At 52.6% G+C, this 18,042-nt stretch overlaps 1 protein-coding gene across 1 annotated transcript in view; it reads right to left on the bottom strand.

The window, feature by feature from the left end:
• The window catches only part of CDH23 (cadherin related 23), a 334,982-nt gene that overhangs the window by 146,513 nt on the left and 170,427 nt on the right, over positions 1–18,042 (bottom strand). Inside the window, exon 9 of the mRNA XM_054174778.1 lies at positions 13,386–13,464. Within this exon, the coding sequence (XP_054030753.1) occupies positions 13,386–13,464 (79 nt within the window). The remainder of the gene's footprint in view (positions 1–13,385; positions 13,465–18,042) is intronic.

An 18,042-nucleotide genomic window follows, 5' to 3' on the forward strand; every position in this document is an offset into this window, starting at 1 on the left:
TTTTGTTCCATATTTACACATAAACAAGGATGTATAGTTTTAATTACTGAAAGCTGTTTGCTGGGGGACCACCTGCCATGCAAACCATTATCCCAACCATAGCTCTTCCCAGGGAGATTTAGATTGCTAAGGAGCCAACATGATTGCAAGAAGATGTGGTGGTGCTGGAAGGTGTCCAGAGAAGGGCCAGTAAGGATGAGCAGAGGGCTGGAGCTCCTTTCCTAGGAGGACAGACTGAGAGAGTTGGGGTTGTTCAGTCTGGAGAAGGGAAGGCTGCAAGGAGACCTTCTTGTGGCCTTCCAGTATCTGAAGGGGGCTCCAAGAAAGCTGGGGAGGGACTTTTGAGGCTATCAGGGAAGGATAGGACTGGGGGGAATGGAGCAAAACTAGAAATGGGTAGATTGAAATTGGCTGTGAGGAAGAAGTTGTTCCCCAGGAGGGTGGTGAGAGCCTGGCCCAGGTTGCCCATGGAGGTGGTGGAAACCTCCTGCCTGGAGGTTTTTGCAGCCAGGCTGGAGGTGGCTGTGAGCAACCTGCTGTAGTGTGAGGTGTCCCTGGCCATGGCAGGGCAGTTGGAACTGGATGATCCTCAGGGTCCCCTCAAGACCTGACAGTTCTATGATTCTATGATGAAGCTCCATTAGTAGCAGGGAGGAAGATGGGGAGCAACCAAGCCAGGGCTGAGGCCACAGCCACCATCTCTTCCTTGTGCCATCTCATCCCCTTGCATTGGCAGGGTGGAAAAACAGCCTGTGATGAATAACTCTGTGTGAGGCACTTTTCCACCCATCAGCGTGTCCTCCTACAGAAATGTTCTGCTATGATGACTGCCTTTAAATCACATTGGAAGGCCCTCCCAGCAGGTGGAATTTATGAGGACTTTAACACCCTGGTAGTTCACCAAGTGATTCGGATGTGGGATGAGGAGAGACCGAGGGAGCTGAGGGCTCTTTCGCTTGGGGAAGAGGAGCCTGAGGGGTGACCTCATTCAGGTTTATTAAGATGTGCAGGGTGGGTGCCAAGAGGATGGAGCCAGGCTCTGCTTGGTGATGCCCAGTGCCAGCACAAGGGGCACTGGTGGAAGCTGAGGCATAGGAAGTTCCATGGAAACAGGAGGAATTTTTTTTTCCCTGTGAGGCTGCCAGAGCCCTGGAGCAGGCTGCCCAGTGGGGTTGTGGAGTCTCCCTCTCTGGAGATATTCAAGACCTGCCTGGATGTATTCCTGTGGGATCTGGTGTAGGTGACCCTGCTCTGGCAGGGATGATTTTTGGAGGTCCTTTCCAGCCCCCCTAACACTCTGTGATTCTGTGAGATTCTGTGAAGAAGCAGGTGTAGGCCAGCTAACATTGGGAATGTCAAAACCAGCGGGTCCTGCCTCCAAGGATCTTGCCTGATGCCTGTGTTGAAGGACTCAAAGAAGTGCTTTGCCTTCTGCATTAAGTCAGGTCAAAATACAAAGGGAGGTGTCAGCAGCTGAGGGCTGGGAGACCTATTTGGCTACTTGATCTTACTTGAAGGGTTTGTGCTGCACGTTCAAAAGGAAGGCAGCAGGGGACTCCAGATCTGTTAAGACCGTGTGAAACACGTTCTGAGAGCTGCTGTGCTGGTTTCTATGCACACAGAGATGATATTTTATTCCTTAGAAGGAAAGCCAGAAGAAAGATGGGGAACAATTCTTTTCAGACACGCTTGCCTCCCACTTCTGTAACTCACACTTCTATTAGACTGTGGAAACTGCAAAGTCCTGCATCTGGGTTGGGGTAAGCCCAAGCACTGACATAGGCTGGGCAGGGATTGACTTGAGAGCAGCCCTGAAGAAAAGGACTTGGAGGTGAGCTAGTGGATGAGAAGCTCAACATGAGGCAGCGGTGTGCACATGCAGCCTAGAAAGCCAACCAGAGCCTGGGCTGCAGCAAGAGAAGTGTGGCCAGCAGGGCCAGGAAAGTGATTCTCCCCCTCTGCTCCACTCTGGTGAGACCCCACCTGGAGTACTACATCCAGTTCTGGAGCCCCTAGCACAGGAAGGATCTGGAGGTGCTGGAATGTGTCCAGAGAAGGGCCATGAGGATGAGCAGAGGGCTGAAGCTCCTCTCCTACAAGGATAGGCTGAGAGAGTTGGGGCTGTTCAGTCTGGAGAAGACAAGGCACCTGATCTAGTGTGAGGGGCAGGGGGGGCTGGAACTAGATGATCCTTGAGGTGCCTTCAAGCCCTAACAATTCCATGATTCTAAATAATGATTTTTAGTTCACGCTTCCCTTGGGATGCAGCAGCTCTTTAGGAAGAGAACACTTACCCAACAACTCCACCAGGCTCCTAAAATAACCCACTTTGGGACAAATAAAACCTGCCCTAAGGGCTTGGGAAGAGCCCTAAGGAACAGCTTACCAACTGATAGCCCCACGTCCCCTCCCCTCCCTCATGCAGGACTTTCTGAGACCCATGAAGGACGTATGGATCGCCCTTGTGCAGTCTCCCCTTGGCCATCCATCACCCCTCCTGAAATCTGTCAGGCAGGCAGAGATTGACATTCAGACCTCTTGCAGAGCCCTGGGACCCTAATTTAACCCTTTGGTTCCTGCTCCAGCATCACAGGTCACCTTCACACCTTCTTGCCGGGAGACACGAAGTCTCCTGAGCATCCTGGAGGTCACTGAAACCCAGAGTTTAACACAGAATCACCAAGGTTGGAAAAGACCTCAAAGATCATCAAGTCCAACCTGTCACCCAACACCTCAGGACTACTAAACCATGGCACCAAGTCCCATGTCCAATCCCCTCTCAAACACCTCCAGGGATGGGGACTCCACCACCTCCCTGGGCAGCACATCCCAATGGCTAACAACTCTCTCTGGGAAGAACTTTCTCCTCACTTCCAGCCTAAACTTCCCCTGGTGCAGCTTCAGACTGTGTCCTCTTGTTCTGGTGCTGGTTGCCTGGGAGAAGAGACCAACCCCTTCCTGTCTACAACCACCTTTCAGGTAGTTGTAGAGGGCAATGAGGTCACCCCTGATACTTCTCTTCCCTGGGAGAAGAGACCAACCCCCTCCTGCCTACAACCACCCTTCAACCAGGTTGGAATAGACCTCAGAGATCACCAAGTCCAACCTATTACCTAATACCTAACACCTCCTGACAAGTAAACCATGGCTCCAAGTGCCACATCCAAGCCTTTTTTTGAACACCTGCAGGGATGGTGACTCCACCACCTCCCTGGGCAGCACATTCCAGTGGCCAATCTCTCTCTCTCCGTGAAGAACTTTCTCCTCACCTCCAGCCTAAACCTCCCCTGGCGCTTGCAGCTTGAGACTGCAATCGCACAACACATTTTCCTAACAAGAAGCTCGAGGGCCAAAGTCTCCTCCTGCCTATTAAATAAATTGCCATTTAATTCAGGAGAGGGGGAAAAAAAATAAAAAAGAAAAGGCAAATCCTTCTCTTAAAGAGCCAAAGGATTCCCCAGGCCCCAGGCGATGCGCGGCGGCGGCACAGTGCCGTCTGCAGGGCTGATCCTGCCCGGAGCGCCGGGGCCCTGCGCTTCCCAGTGGGAAAATCAATCTCTGTTAGAGCAGAGAGTTCCCCTAAATGAAAAGCCTTATCTAGAGCAGGTCGTGCTATACAACAAGTCACCGGCTTTGCCTGGGAAATGAAAGATGATGAGGCAGAGTCCCCGGCTCAGAGGCTATCTCCATAAATCTGCCGGGAAGGAACTGCGGATTACTTTGCTGGATTAATTATCTGTCCTTCAAGCAGAGTCCTGACCTCAGTGGCTGAGCCTCTCCAACCTGTCAAAGCGGCTGGGGGAGCTGGAGAGGGAGGGCTTTTGCAGGGCACCAGCCCACGGGTTTCCTGCACCCTCCTTGGAGCGCAAGCCCTGCGAGGAGAGGCTGAGGGAGAAGGTGAAGCGAGGCAGCTTGAAGCGAGGCAGCTTGCAGCCATCCAGCTGGCTTTAGATACTGCTGAGCAAGAAAGGTGGCCAATGCTCTGTCTCCACACAGACTCAAGGATGGTGGCAAAGGCTTTGTGGGGGTGGCTACAGCAATGGAAGAAATGGAGCACATGTCCTACAGCTCCCGAGGGAGCTAGGGGTGGTTCAGGCTGGAGAAGGCTGAGGAGAGACCTCAGTGCTCTCTACAGACACCTGAAGGGAGATTGAAGTGAGAAGGAGGCAGCCTCTTCTCCTTGGTGTTGAGTGACAGGACTGAGGAAATGGTCTCAAGCTGTGCCAGAGGAGACTTAGGCTGGATGTTAGGAAATATTTCTTCACAGAGAGGGTTCTCAAAGGTTGGAGTGGTCTGCCCAGGGTAGTGGTGGAGTCACCGTCCCTGGAAGTGTTCAAGCAGCCTGTGGACCTGACACTTAGGGATGTGGTTTAGTGTTGACCCTGCAGTGTGGTTCATTTGCCACCATCCATGAGTCTGCACAGAGACAGAACATTGGCCACCTTTCTTGCTCAGCAGTATCTAAAGCCAGTTGGATGGCTGCAAGCTGCCTCGATTCACCTTCTCCCTCAGCAGCCTCTGCAACCCCTTGTGCAGGACCCCACACAGCAGCCTTCCACCTTCAGTGTTTTCCCACGAAGCAACAGGGCCCATCAGTGAGCAGGGCACACTCCTTCTGGTTACCTGGCAGTACATGGTGTGGTGGGACACTTCTCAGCACGTGTTACCTCCTCCTTGTCTGGTGACATCCCAAAATCTTTGCCATATGGCCGGTTTGTGATCACATCCAAGGTTCCTGGAGAGCCAGAGCTCCCTGTTGGTGCCTGGTGTGTTATCAGTGCAGTCCACTCACTCCATGTGGCATCAGTTGCGTGGTGGGTAGAGGAGACCCTTGCTTTGAACATCCAGCCCAGCACTGGCAGTCAGGGTGCCAGGAGGAGCTGTGCTTCAGTACCAACCACTTCTGAGGCAGCTCCAACTCCATATGCTGCCAATATCTCTTTTTCATTTGGAATGAAGCTGGTCTCAGATCTTTTGTATCCCTGGTCCTTTGTATCCCTGACCCCAAAACCCTCAGGGTCAGCCTCAGGTCTACTTGGGTGCTCTCTGCCAAAGGCTCCAGGTAGGACCACTCTTGCCAGCTGCAGTGTAGAGCACATTTTTGAGCATCTTGCCCTGCCCTAACTGGCCTGAGGGCTACTGAATGAACCATCTCCTGTTTAATTTGCACAGCAGCTTGTTGCTGCTCACGGCTGCTCCTCACCAGACTTGTGCTCCAGAGCCTTCACCAGCTTCATTTGTCCTTCTTTGGACATGCTACAGAGCTTCAATGTTCTTCTTGGGAGTGAGGGACCCAAAACCAAACCCAAGCCTGTTCAAGCCTGTTGGTACAAAGGACTTGAATTGCAAAGGTCTCATTGGGGAGTGCAGAGGAGGGCAAGGAAGCTGGGGAAGGGCTTGGAGAATAAATCTGATGAAGAGCAACTGAAGGAGCTGGGGCTGTTTAATAGGAGGGCTGAGGGGAGACCTCATGGCTCTCTACTACTGCCTTAAAGGACATTGTGGAGAGGCTGGTTCTGGTCTCCTCTCACAGGTGAATGGAATGGAATGGAATGGAATGGAATAGAATAGAATAGAATAGAATAAACCAGGTTGGAAAAGACCTTCAAGATCATCAAGTCCAACCTATCACCCAGCACCATCTAATCAACTAAACCATGGCACCAAGCACCCCATCCAGTCTCCTCCTAAACACCTCCAGTGATGGTGACTCCACCACCTCCCTGGGCAGCACATTCCCATGGCCAATCACTCCCTCTATGAAGAACGTCTTCCTAACATCCAGCCTGAACCTCCCCTGGCACAGTTTGAGACTGTGTCCTCTTGTTCTGGTGCTAGTTGCCTGGGAGAAGAGACCAACCCCCACCTTTAGCCATAGGACAAAAGGGAATAGCCTCAAGATGCAAAGGGCAGTTTTAGACTGGACATTAGGATCAATTTTTTCATGGCAAGAGTGGTCAGGCATTGGAATGTGCTGCCCAGGGAGGTGGTGGAGTCACCAACCCTGGTTAAAGGTGGTTTGGATGTGGTGCTTGGGGATATGGCTTAGGGGTGACCCCTGTAGAGCAGGGCTGTTGGTTGGTGATCCCCAGGGTCTTTTCCAACCTGAAGGCTTCTGCATGATTCTGTGGATTTCTTTTGATCTCACTCCCTGGGAAGCGTAGGGTGGAAAAGGGCACGCTTCCCTGGGGCTGCAACCCTCAGGTTAGAAGGAAGGGGGAGAAATGGAATGGCTTTTCCCTATGGGATATGGCAATGAATCCCAGGGCAGGCAGGACAAGTAGCCAATGCCATGCCTCAGCTAGCTCGGGGCTCCTCCGTCATGTCAGGCTTAACAGCTTTGTAAGCCGGGGGCGTAAAGTGAGAACTTAAGTCTTATTTTATGTGGTTATGGTTAATCTTTTAGTTTTATTGTTTTCCTGTCACAGCAGGACCTTGTGCTGGAGATAGCTGTATAAATAAGAGCTGCTGCAGTATATCCTAAGGCACAGCTACCCGAGGGATGGGGCTGAGCAGGACACCGGCAATTCCAAAGGCATTTTCCTACCCCTTCTCCAAATCACGCCAGTGATTTAAGCTGCTGATAGAGAAGCAATGATAAGCACCCAGGCTGCTTTGCAGCTCTCTTGTTGCTGTGTTTTCAACCCCAGAAGGTGAAATGAGACCAGCCACGGACAAAACCCCTGTGCCCCAAAACCAGGGAGAAGTGGGGAGAAGCATCAGAGTACATTAGAGGTTGGAAGGGACCTCCAGAGATCATCCAGTCCAACCCCCCTGCCAGAGCAGCATCACCCAGCATCACCAGCATCACAGTCTGTACAGGAATGCATCCATGTGGGTTTGGAAAGCCTCCAGAGAAGGAGACTCCACAACCTCTCTGGGCAGCTTGTTCCAGGGCTCTGTCACCCTCACTGGAAAGAAGTTTCTCCTCATGTTGAGCTGAAACCTTCTGTATTCAAGCTTGTACCTGTTGTTCCTTGGCTTATCACTGTGCACCACCCAAAAGAGCTTGGCCCCCTCCACTTGCCCCCCACCCCTCAGCTATTGATAGACATTGATCAGATCCCCTCTCAGCCTTCTCTTCTCCAGACTCAACAGCCCCAGGGCTCTCAGTCTCTCTCCACAGGGGAGATGCTCAAGTCCCCTAATCATCCTCATGGCTCTCTCTTGGAGTCTCTCCAGCAGCTCTCTGTCTCTCTTGAACTGGGCAGCCCAAAACTGGACACAGCATTCCAGGTGTAGTCTCACAAGGGCAGACTAGAGAGGGAGAAGAACCTCCCTAGCCCTGCTGGCCACAGTTTTCTCAGTGCACCCCAGGATCCCATTGGCTCTCTTGGCCACAAGGGCACATTGCTGTCCCATGCAGAACTTGCTGGCCACAAGGACTCACAAGGTGTGGAGCTGCTTTCCAGCAGGGCAGCCCCTAACCTGTACAGGTGCCTGCATCACCCACCCCTGCTGTGAAATGGGTTCAGCATCATCACCACCACCTCCTCTGGTGGAAGGGAGCTGAAGAGCCAGGTGTAGGTGCCACCTCCATTGGCCAGTTTCACTTCTGCTTACACTGGGTGTCTAATTTAATTTGCTTTCCCCCATTCCCATATGTTGGGCCATTTCTTTCTGCAAAATTGCCATAAAAATTTACCAGCTCAGGCACAAAAATCTGCTCACTGACCTTTACCATCATGATTGAGGATAATGACAAATTAATTAGGCTTCCCCTGCCTGCCTGCCAAAAACACCACCGCTTGCCTCGGGTGAGCAGGGTTTTGGAGGTGTGCTAGCTGCTGGTGCCCCTGTCTGGACTCTCAGGGATCAGAAGACAACACCTTCTTTCAAAAGCAAGAAGCAAATGATGGAAAGCATAGTATCAGACAATGCCTGGAGCAGAGGAGAGGAGGCACTGCCAACCGTGGCCACAGCCAGGCAGCTGAATGGAGCTGTGGCAACTAATTGTGAACTGGAGCATCTCTGGGAGGAGGAAAGGCTGAGAGATTTGGAGCTGTTTAGCCTGGAGAAGAGCAGCCTGAGAGGGGATCTGATCAATGCTCATCAATAGTTGAAGGGCAGGGGGCAAGAAGATGGGGCTAGACTCTTGTCAGTGGTGCCCAGCGACAGGACAAGGAGCAATAGGCACAAACTTGGAACCCAGGAGGTTATAACTGAACAAGAAGAAAAATATCTTTGGTGGGAGCATGCTGAAGCCCTGGAGCAGGCTGCCCAGAGAGATTTCAAACCCACCTGGACATTGTGACCCTAGGCAATTATGTCCAGAGAAGGGCAACGAGGATGGGGAGGGGTTTGGAGCACAGCCCTGTGAGGGGAGGCTGAGGGAGCTGGGGTTGCTTAGCCTGGAGAAGAGAAGGCTCAGGGGAGACCTTCTTGATCCCTGATGGGAGTTTGTAGCCAGGTGGGGGTTGGTCTCTACTCCCAGGGAACAAGCACCAGAACAAGAGGATACAGTCTCAAGCTGTGCCAGGGGAGGTTTAGGCTGGATGTTAGGAAGAAGTTCTTCATAGAGGGAGTGATTGGTCATTGGAATGTGCTGCCCAGGGAGGTGGTGGAGTCACATCACTGGAGGTATTTAGGAAGAGCCTGGATGGGGTGCTTGGTGCCATGGTTTAGTTGATCAGATGGTGCTGGGGGATAGGTTGGACTCAATGATCTCAAAGGTCTTTTCCAACCTGGTCTATTCCTATTCCTATTCCTATTCCTATTCCTATTCTATTCTATTCTATTCTATTCTATTCTATTCTATTCTATTCTATTCCATTCCATTCCATTCCATTCCATTCCATTCCATTCCATTCCATTCCACTCCATTCCATTCCATCCCATCCCATCCCATCCCATCCCATCCCATCCCATCCCATCCCATCCCATCCCATCCCATCCCATCCCATCCTTCTCTGGGTGACCCTGCTTCAGGGTTTGACTAGAGTATACTCAGAGATTCCTTCCACCCTTCACCATTTTGTGATTCTGAAGCATGTCTTTAAGGATTTTGGAAAGCAAAGGCAGGGTGAGGGTGAGGAGGGAGCAGGAGGTAGCAGTGGGTGCCTGCAGCCATCCCTTGGTCTGTACACAGTCTGCTCCTTCCCAGCACCACTGCTCTGTGAGAAGCTCCTGCCAGCAGGAGAGACTCTCCTGGCCAGTTATGAAAACACTCTGCAATGCTCCTGTTTGGGCAAAGAAACATAAATAATGCAAAGCACTTTAATCACTCTTTGATGTCTCCTGCCTGATTCTCCGATAGCAGAGCTGCCCCCCGCCACGTGGGACCAGGGGCAGGGATTAAGCTCCTGGCGCAGGCAAGCAGGTGCCAGCCTGTTTGCAGTGATCTGCCTGTCACTCCACACACCCTGCTGCCACCAGGATCCTGCCTGGCTCTCTTCCACCATTCCTCTGCCCAGCCAGGCTGAGAGGTACCCTGGCAAAAGGGGCTTGTGGCCTTTTCATGGGAAAACCAAAGACAGACAGGAAAATGAGAGCGTGCATGAATATTCTCTGGTCAGACCTCACCTGCAGTACTGTGTACAGGTCTGGAGCCCTCAATACAGGAAGGACATGGAGCTGATGGAGAGGCTCCAGAGGAGGGCCACAAAAATGATCAGGGGGTTGGAGCACCTCTGCTACAAGGAGAGGCTGAGGGAGCTGGGGGTGTTCAGCCTGGAGAGGAGGAGGCTCCAGGGAGACCTAATAGCAGCCTGCCAGTGCCTGAAGGGAGTTACAGGAAGGATGGAGAGAGATTGTTCACAAAGACCTGCAGTGACAGGACAAGGGGCAAAGTCTTCAGACCAGACAAAGGCAGATTTAGATTGGATATCAGGAAGAACTTCTCTCTGAGGGTGGTGAAACAGTGACACATGTTGCCCAGGGAGGTGCTTGAGGCACCTTCCTTGAAGATATTCAAGGTGAGGCTCAACGAGGCCCTGGGCAGCCTGATCTAGTTGGGGATGTCCCTGCTGGCTGTGGGGAAGTCAGTCTGGACGACCTCTGGAGGTCCTTTCCAGCCTGGACCATTCTGTGACTCCATTGTGCAATTCCAAGGCCCAAGGTTTTATTTCCTTGCTTCAGCAGAGCAGCCCTGACAGTGAGGTGAGCAGAAATCCTGATGTGACCATTCCTTTAGCAAACGAACCCTCTGTGGTTCTTGCTGTAGGTTTGAGCCATCAAATAAAAGCTCTTGGAAACCTAGAGCTGTTTGTACTGCACCAGTGCTGAGCAGGGAAAATAAGATTCCTGGAGCATCGCCCATGCTGAGTCAGAGGAAAGGGTCTATGGCCATCAGTAGATGCCAAAAGGAGGGTGTATGGACAGGGCCAGGGCGATTCCCCACCTCCTGACTAGCTTCAGGTTTCGAGCTGCATGGGGTTTCTGTAAGATAAAGGCTTTTACCATCCTCACAGAGGGGTTCAGCAACCTCTGCAAAATCAGTTTGGGGGTTCAAGTCCAGCCTTCAGGGCCTGTATCAGCCCAAAGAAAGTCCCTGGTGCACTTTGGCCAGTTAGGACAAGCCCTCTGAGGGACTCTCTCATTTGAATTCATGCCAGGGGAATGTCAGAATAAATTGCAGAGGGAATTAGAGGAATAAATAATCCTTGCATCTTCAAAGGCAGACTGAGCTGGGTACTTGCAGTCAGGATCAGTAGACTTGAAAGTCAGGGTGAAAACACCTTGACCCTAGAGGTTGATTAAAAGACCATTTGAAAGGGTTGGGCTCTGAGAAAGAGACACTGGAAAATGATTCCCACACGTGTAGCTCGAGGCGTGTGGCACGCGGAAGAGAGGAGGCACTGCTGCTGTTTCTTGCTGTGAAGAAACCACCAAAAGCTATGCCAGAAGCAGAGAAACCCTCACTCCTGGTTAACCTGAGTTAGTCTACCTGCTCCTGAGGCACAAGCCCACCCAGCAGGCAGCAAAGTATGGCAGAGGCTCAATGACCTCAAGAGGTTTTTAAATGAGGCAGCTCCAGCCCCCCCCCAGACTTCACAGATTCACAGCCTGCACTGGGTTGGAAAGGAGCCTCAAAGATCATCTTGTCTAACTCCCCTGCAACAAGCATGAACACTTCCAACAGTATCAGGTTGTCCAGGGCCACACTGAGTCTGACCTTGAATGCCCCCAGGGATGGGGCCTCAACCCAATAGGGCTTTCCAAAAACACAGCTTTGTTTGATCTGGAAACACCTGCCCTGCTCCTGTCTTTTCTGCCCTTAGAAGAGGCTGGTACACAAAAGGTTTGGGCTTGTGGGGCTACAAGGAGGGTCTCTCCAAAACCCAAACCACAGCAAGTGGAGTTCAGCACCAGACAGCTCAGACCTTTGTTTGATACTCTTGGCATCTTAGCATAGAATCATAGAATCAATAAGGTTGGAAAAGACCTCAGAGATCATCAAGTCCAACCTGTCACCCAACACCTCATGGCTACTAAACCATGGCACCAAGTGCCACATCCAATCCCCTCTTGAGCACCTCCCTGGGCAGCACATTCCAATGGCTAACAACTCTCTCTAGGAAGAACTTTCTCCTCACCTCCAGCCTAAACTTCCCCTGGCACAGCTTGAGGCTGTGTCCTCTTGTTCTGGTGCTGGCTGCCTGGGAGAAGAGACCAACCCCCTCCTGCCTACAACCACCTTTCAGGTAGCTGTAAAAGGAATAAGGTCTTGTGGCCAGAAGGTCAAGGAAGAGGATTCTGCCCCTCTGCTTCACTCCACTAAGACCCCACCTGCAGTGCTGGGTCCAGCTCTGGGGTTCTCAGCACAGAAGGGACATGGAGGCCATGAGGATGATCAGAGGGCTGGAGCACCTCTCCTGTGAGCACAGACTGAAGGAGTTGGGGCTGTTCAGTCTGGAGAAGAGAAGGCTCTGAGGTGACCTCATTGTGGCCTTCCAGTATCTGAAGGGGGCTGCAAGAAGGCTGGGGAGGGACTGCTCAGGATCTCAGGTAGTGATAGGACTGGGGGGAATGGAATGAAGCTGGAGGTGGGGAGATTCAGGCTGGAGGTGAGGAGGAAGTTCTTCCCCATGAGAGTGGTGAAGCCCTGGAATGGGTTGTCCAGGGAAGTGGTTGGAGCCCCATCCCTGGAGGTGTTTAAGCCCAGGCTGGATGAGGCTCTGGCCAGGCTGATCTAGTGTGGGGTGTCCCTTCCCATGGCAGGGGGGTTGGAACTAGATGATCCTTGTGGTCCCTTCCAACCCTGACTGATACTATGATACTGTGACCTGTTGGAGTGGGGCCACAGGAGGCAACAGCAAGGATGGGAGGGCTGGAAGCCCCCTGCTGTGAGGCCAAGGTGAGAGAGTTAGGATTGTTCAGCTTGGAGAAGAGAAGGCTCCAAGTGGACCTCTTGGCAGCCTTTCAGTGCTTAAAGAGGAAGAGTAGAAAGCTGGGAACAGACTTTTTGAGCAGGGCTTGTTGTGACAGAAGAGATGATGGTTTGAAACTGAAAGAGAGAGATTTAGACTGGAGAGAAGTTAAAAATGGGTTACACTGAGGGTGGTGAGAGACTAGCCCAGGTTGCCCAGAGAGGTGGTAGAATCTCCATCCCTGTAAGCTTTGCAGGCCAGGTTGCTTGGGTCTGTGAGCAATCTGCTCTAGTTAGAGATGTGCCTGCTGACTGCAGGAGGGTTGGACTGGGTGACTTTTAAAGCTCCCTTCTATGATTCTAACTACAGTGCCAAAGAAGTTAAGCAGTGCCCAGTGACAGTAATTTCAGCAAGCTACCCACACACACTGCAAAGGGCTCCTCAGGCTTCAGAGCCAGTCCACAAAGGCAGGATTAATCCACGTGCCTGTCAGATGGCAGAAACCCTCCACTGCTCTAATTAAGCTCCATTCTCTAGCCCAGCACTGCCGGGTCTAGCCCACTGCCTCCCACCTTGCAAAGTCCCTGCAGTGCTTTGGGAGGCCAGAGGCTTTTGGGAAACACCACAGAAGCCACCAGGAGCTGTTCAGCCTGTAATCAGCCCTATTCTCTACCTAAACAATAACCACCACTCTGCCAGCAAGAGTTTATGCCCTGCTCTTTGCAGGTCTCCGGTGTTAACGTGGAGCAGAACTGCTTGTGGCTCAGGGTTAGGAATGCAAGTTTTGCTAGGAGATGTTGTCAGATTGGTTGGGAATGATGGAAAGGAAGAGCAAAGAGAGATGCCAGGAGCAATCCACTTCCAAAAACGAAGGAAGCTTTCCAGAGGGGTAAAAAAATCTGTCAGCTGTAGCAGTAGGCTACGGTCATTAGGGACACTGAATCCAAACAGCAAGCGGCACAGTTAAGGAGAAACAGTCAAATGTGATTTCCCAGGCAGAAGGTGTACAAAGAAATACTGTAGGGCCAGCTCCTCCACCCCTGCTGGGCCCCCCCAGCACGTCCCTCAGTGCCTTACCCGAGACGATGGTGTAGCCGATGCCCCGGGGCCGGCCCTTGTCCTGGTCGATGGCTGTTATCATCCTCACAGTGGTACCCTGGGGAGGGAGAGCAGACACATGTTACAGCCACCGCGGCCAAGAGCTCCTGTGGCACCCTGCCAAGGCACTGCACTTCTCACTGAGGGCCATCTGCTTCGGCAAACCTGCCCAAGGACAATGCATGGCAGGGAAGAGTCCTCTCACCTGCTCCGAGGGGCGGCTCAGGGCTCACCGCTGGGCGCGCCAGGTGCAAGCTCTGCTGATCCACCCCAAAACGAGCTGGGGGTGTTGAGGGCATGACCAGAACACATCCTCCAGCTGAGCCACCAAGCAGGCTGAGCTTGCCTGTGCAGTAGATTTGTGCCAGGGCAGTGTCTGTAGGGACTGCAGAGAGCACCACCAGGCTTGTTCACCCATGCTCATCCCCTGCCCAGAGGAGGAGGATTTGAAGCAAGGTCATGGAATTATAGAATGGTTTGGGTTGGGAGGGAGCTTTAAAGGTCAGCCAGCCCAGCTTCTTGCAGTCAGCAGGGACATCTGCAACTAGAGCAGGTTGCTCAGAGCCCCAGACAACCTGACCTGCAATGGTTCTGGGGATGGGGCTTCTACCATCTCTCTGGCCAACCTGGACCAGGCTCTGGCCACCCTCAGAGTCAAAAATTTCTTCCTTCTTTCTCATCTGAATCTGCCTCTTTTAGCTTAAATTATCACCCCTTGTCCTCTCACAGCAGGCCCTGCTCAAATGCCTGTCCCCAGGTTTCTGACTGGCCCCTATAAGTCCTGAAAGGCCACAAGAAGGTCTGCCTGGAGCCTTCTCTTCTCCAGGCTGAGGTGAATGGGGTAAGCACAGCTACTGGGCCCGAGGAGAAAGAGGAAGGAGGAACAGAGGATGCAGCATTGGCAAAGCCAGGATGTGCCTCCTTGCAGTGTCCCAATCTCTGGCTGGGCAGGCAAAAGCACACAGTTCTCCACCACAGAGATTTCCATACTACAGTCCCCTTCCTCTCACCAGGACCTTCAGCACAGCTCACCACACCAGTTTCATCTCTCCCTGGCTTCCCAGTTCCAGCTGCTTCTCTTTCCCCCCCCTGTATTCCTCCAACAAAGCACCCCAGGGGATGAGAGATGCTCATGCTGGCCATCAGCATCCAGCTGCACAACTAAGTGAGCTGCAGAGATTTTGATTGGAACCTTTAAAGGAGACAGAGGGTTGGACAGATGTTGAGAGCAGGGAAATGCCCACAGGCAGGAGCTCCTGCAGATGCCAGCTCAGCCACCACGAGGTGTGGGACAGACCTGTTTCTTATAGCTCAGCAGAAAGGTCCAGATGAGGCCAAGAGCCACGGATTCACAGAGAGCATGGGGTTGGAAGGGACCCTCAAAGGTCACCTTATCCAACCCCCCTGCAGTCAGCAGGGATGCTTCCATCTAGATCAGGCTGCCCAGGGCCACATCATGTCTCATCTTGAATATCTCCAGGGGTGGAGCCTCAACCAAATCCCTGGGTAACCTCTTCCAGTGTTTTACCACTTTCATTGCAAAGAACTTCTTCCTGATGTCCAACCTAAAATCTACTTTTCTCCAGTTTCAAACCATTGCCCCCTGAGCTATCACTACAAACCCACCTGCAAACTTGCCGGGCGTGCCTTCAGTCTCCCTGCCTATATCATCAATGAAGAGATGGAGTCCCCAAAACCCAATGAAGACCAGCAAAGTCCACTCTGGTGAGACCACACCTGGAGGACTGCACCCAGTTCTGGAGCCCCCAGTACAGGAAGGATCTGGAGGTGCTGAAAGGTGTCCAGAGAAGGGCCATGAGGATGAGCAGAGGGCTGGAGCTGCTCTGCTATGGAGACAGACTGAGAGAGTTGGGGCTGTTCCGTCTGGAGAAGAGAAGGAGACCTTCTTGTGGCCTTCCAGTATCTGAAGGGGGCTACAAGAAAGCTGGGGAGGGAGGTGTCAGGGAGTGATAGGGCTAGGGGGGAATGGAGCAAAACTAGAAGTGGGGAGATTGAGATTGGATGTTAGGAAGAAGTTCCCCAGGAGGGTGGTGAGAGCCTGGCCCAGGTTGCCCAGGGAGGTGGTGGAAGCCTCCTGCCTGGAGGTTTTTGCAGCCAGGCTGGATGCGGCTGTGAGCAACCTGCTGGAGTGTGAGGTGTCCCAGGGCATGGCAGGGGGGTTGGAACTGGCTGCTCCTTGAGGTCCCTTCCAACCCTGACAATTCCAGGATCCTGAAGTTGACTCCAAATTCTCATCTCCAAATGAAACCATCAACGCCCTTATGTCAACTCGTCGGGCTGCGCTTCCCCTCCGCCGCACTGCAGCCAGCCTGTGTGAATGCAAACACAGGCACATGCCCATAATTAATGGAGTGTGAACAAATTTACAACTCAGCTGTTCTTGTTTTCATTGCTTTATTAGCAGGGGGAAAAGGAGCCATGGTGGGTTTTTTTGCTGCCCTCAAAGGAAATGTCAACAGAGGCGTTTGCATATCTAACGAGGGAGCGGAGCGGGACGGCAGCGCTGCTGTGTTTGCCCTGCAATCCATCACTTGAAGGCCAAAGGGAAAGCTGCTGTGGAAACATCCCCAGTGGAAAGGAGGGACTTGTTTTCTTCCCTGCTTCTCAGAGGCATGCCCCTGTGGGCTCGGTGGAGATGCTTTGCTGCTGCTGGCTGTAAAGAAAGCTCCTGGGGCCAGGCAGGCTGCCTGTTCCCTGATCTCTGAGGGCATTTGGATGGGTTCCTTAAGTAAATCCATGTTATTAACTGAGAACATTAGCCATAAATCCCAGGTCACTGGCCTTTGAGCAGAGCTCGGCTGGTGAGGCTCAGCAGCCACCAGAGAGCTTCTAAATCACTGACAATAACTCTGCTTTCCGGAGCAGCGAGAAGGAAGTACAAGAAAAAGTGGGAAAGGAGATGTTGGGAAAGTAAAAAAAGGGAGGAGAGGAGAAGGGAGGAGAGGAGAAGGGAGGAGAGGAGAAGGGAGGAGAGGAGAAGGGAGGAGAGGAGAAGGGAGGAGAGGAGAAGGGAGGAGTGGAGAAGGGAGGAGAGGAGAAGGGAGGAGAGGAGAAGGGAGGAGAGGAGAAGGGAGGAGAGGAGAAGGGAGGAGAGGAGAAGGGAGGAGAGGAGAAGGGAGGAGAGGAGAAGGGAGGAGAGGAGAAGGGAGGAGAGGAGAAGGGAGGAGAGGAGAAGGGAGGAGAGGAGAAGGGAGGAGAGGAGAAGGGAGGAGAGGAGAAGGGAGGAGAGGAGAAGGGAGGAGAGGAGAAGGGAGGAGAGGAGAAGGGAGGAGAGGAGAAGGGAGGAGAGGAGAAGGGAGGAGAGGAGAAGGGAGGAGAGGAGAAGGGAGGAGAGGAGAAGGGAGGAGAGGAGAAGGGAGGAGAGGAGAAGGGAGGAGAGGAGAAGGGAGGAGAGGAGAAGGGAGGAGAGGAGAAGGGAGGAGAGGAGAAGGGAGGAGAGGAGAAGGGAGGAGAGGAGAAGGGAGGAGAGGAGAAGGGAGGAGAGGAGAAGGGAGGAGAGGAGAAGGGAGGAGAGGAGAAGGGAGGAGAGGAGAAGGGAGGAGAGGAGAAGGGAGGAGAGGAGAAGGGAGGAGAGGAGAAGGGAGGAGAGGAGAAGGGAAGGGAAGACCAAGTTGGAAAAGACCTTTGAGATCATCGATTCCAACCTATTACCCAACACCATCTAATCAACTAAACCATGGCACCAAGTGCCCCATTCAGTCTCTTCCTAAACACCTCCAGTGGAGGGCAAGTTAAAATGAAAGCTAGGGATGCAATCCAGCATCTACAGCTATCTCAGAGGAGGTTTGGGCTGGTCCCTTACAAGCAACAAGAGACAGAACAAAGAGGAAATGGCCTCAGGTTGTGCCAGGGGAGGTTGAGGTTGCAGAGTAAGAAAAATTTCTTCCCAGAAAGGGTTGTCAGGCATTGGAACAGGATGCCCAGGGAGGGGGCAGAGTCCCATCCCTGGAGGTATTTAGAAGATATGTGGATGTGGTGCTGAGGCTTAGTGGTAGTGGCTTAGCAGCAGCAGTGGGATTGTGAGCTCTAGGTGAGCGCCTGGGTTTGACGATCTCAAAGATCTCTTCCAGCCTCCACAGTTGTGTGATCCTGTGCTTTAACCTGCCATGTCTTGAGGGGATCTGATCAATGCCTATCAATAGCTGAGGGGTGGGGGGCAAGTGGAGGGGGCAAAGCTCTTTTTGGTGGTGCACAGTGATAAGCCAAGGAACAACAGGTTCAAGCTTGAACAGAGAAGGTTTCACCTCAACATGAGGAGAAACTTCTTTACAGTGAGGGTGACAGAGCCTTGGAACAGGCTGCCCAGAGAGGTTGTGGAGTCTCCTTCTCTGGAGACTTTCCAAACCCACCTGGATGCATTCCTGTGCAGACTACCCTTAGGTGATGCTGCTTTGGCAGAGGGGTTGGACTGGATGATCTCCGGAAGTCCCTTCCAGCCTCTAATGTCCTCTGATGCTGTGATGTCCATGGTGCAGGCATGAAGCTCCTTCTGCTCCCCAGAAAAATGAGAGGAGCTCCTCCAGGGCAGGGGCAGTGGGTGAAGATGCTTGGTCCATCTGACAGCTTGTTCATTGCCTGTCAGAAGGTGAGTGAGTGCTGGGGAACACTAAGCATC

This window comes from Dryobates pubescens, chromosome 30 (assembly GCF_014839835.1).
Source record: "Dryobates pubescens isolate bDryPub1 chromosome 30, bDryPub1.pri, whole genome shotgun sequence".
Taxonomy (NCBI): domain Eukaryota; kingdom Metazoa; phylum Chordata; class Aves; order Piciformes; family Picidae; genus Dryobates; species Dryobates pubescens.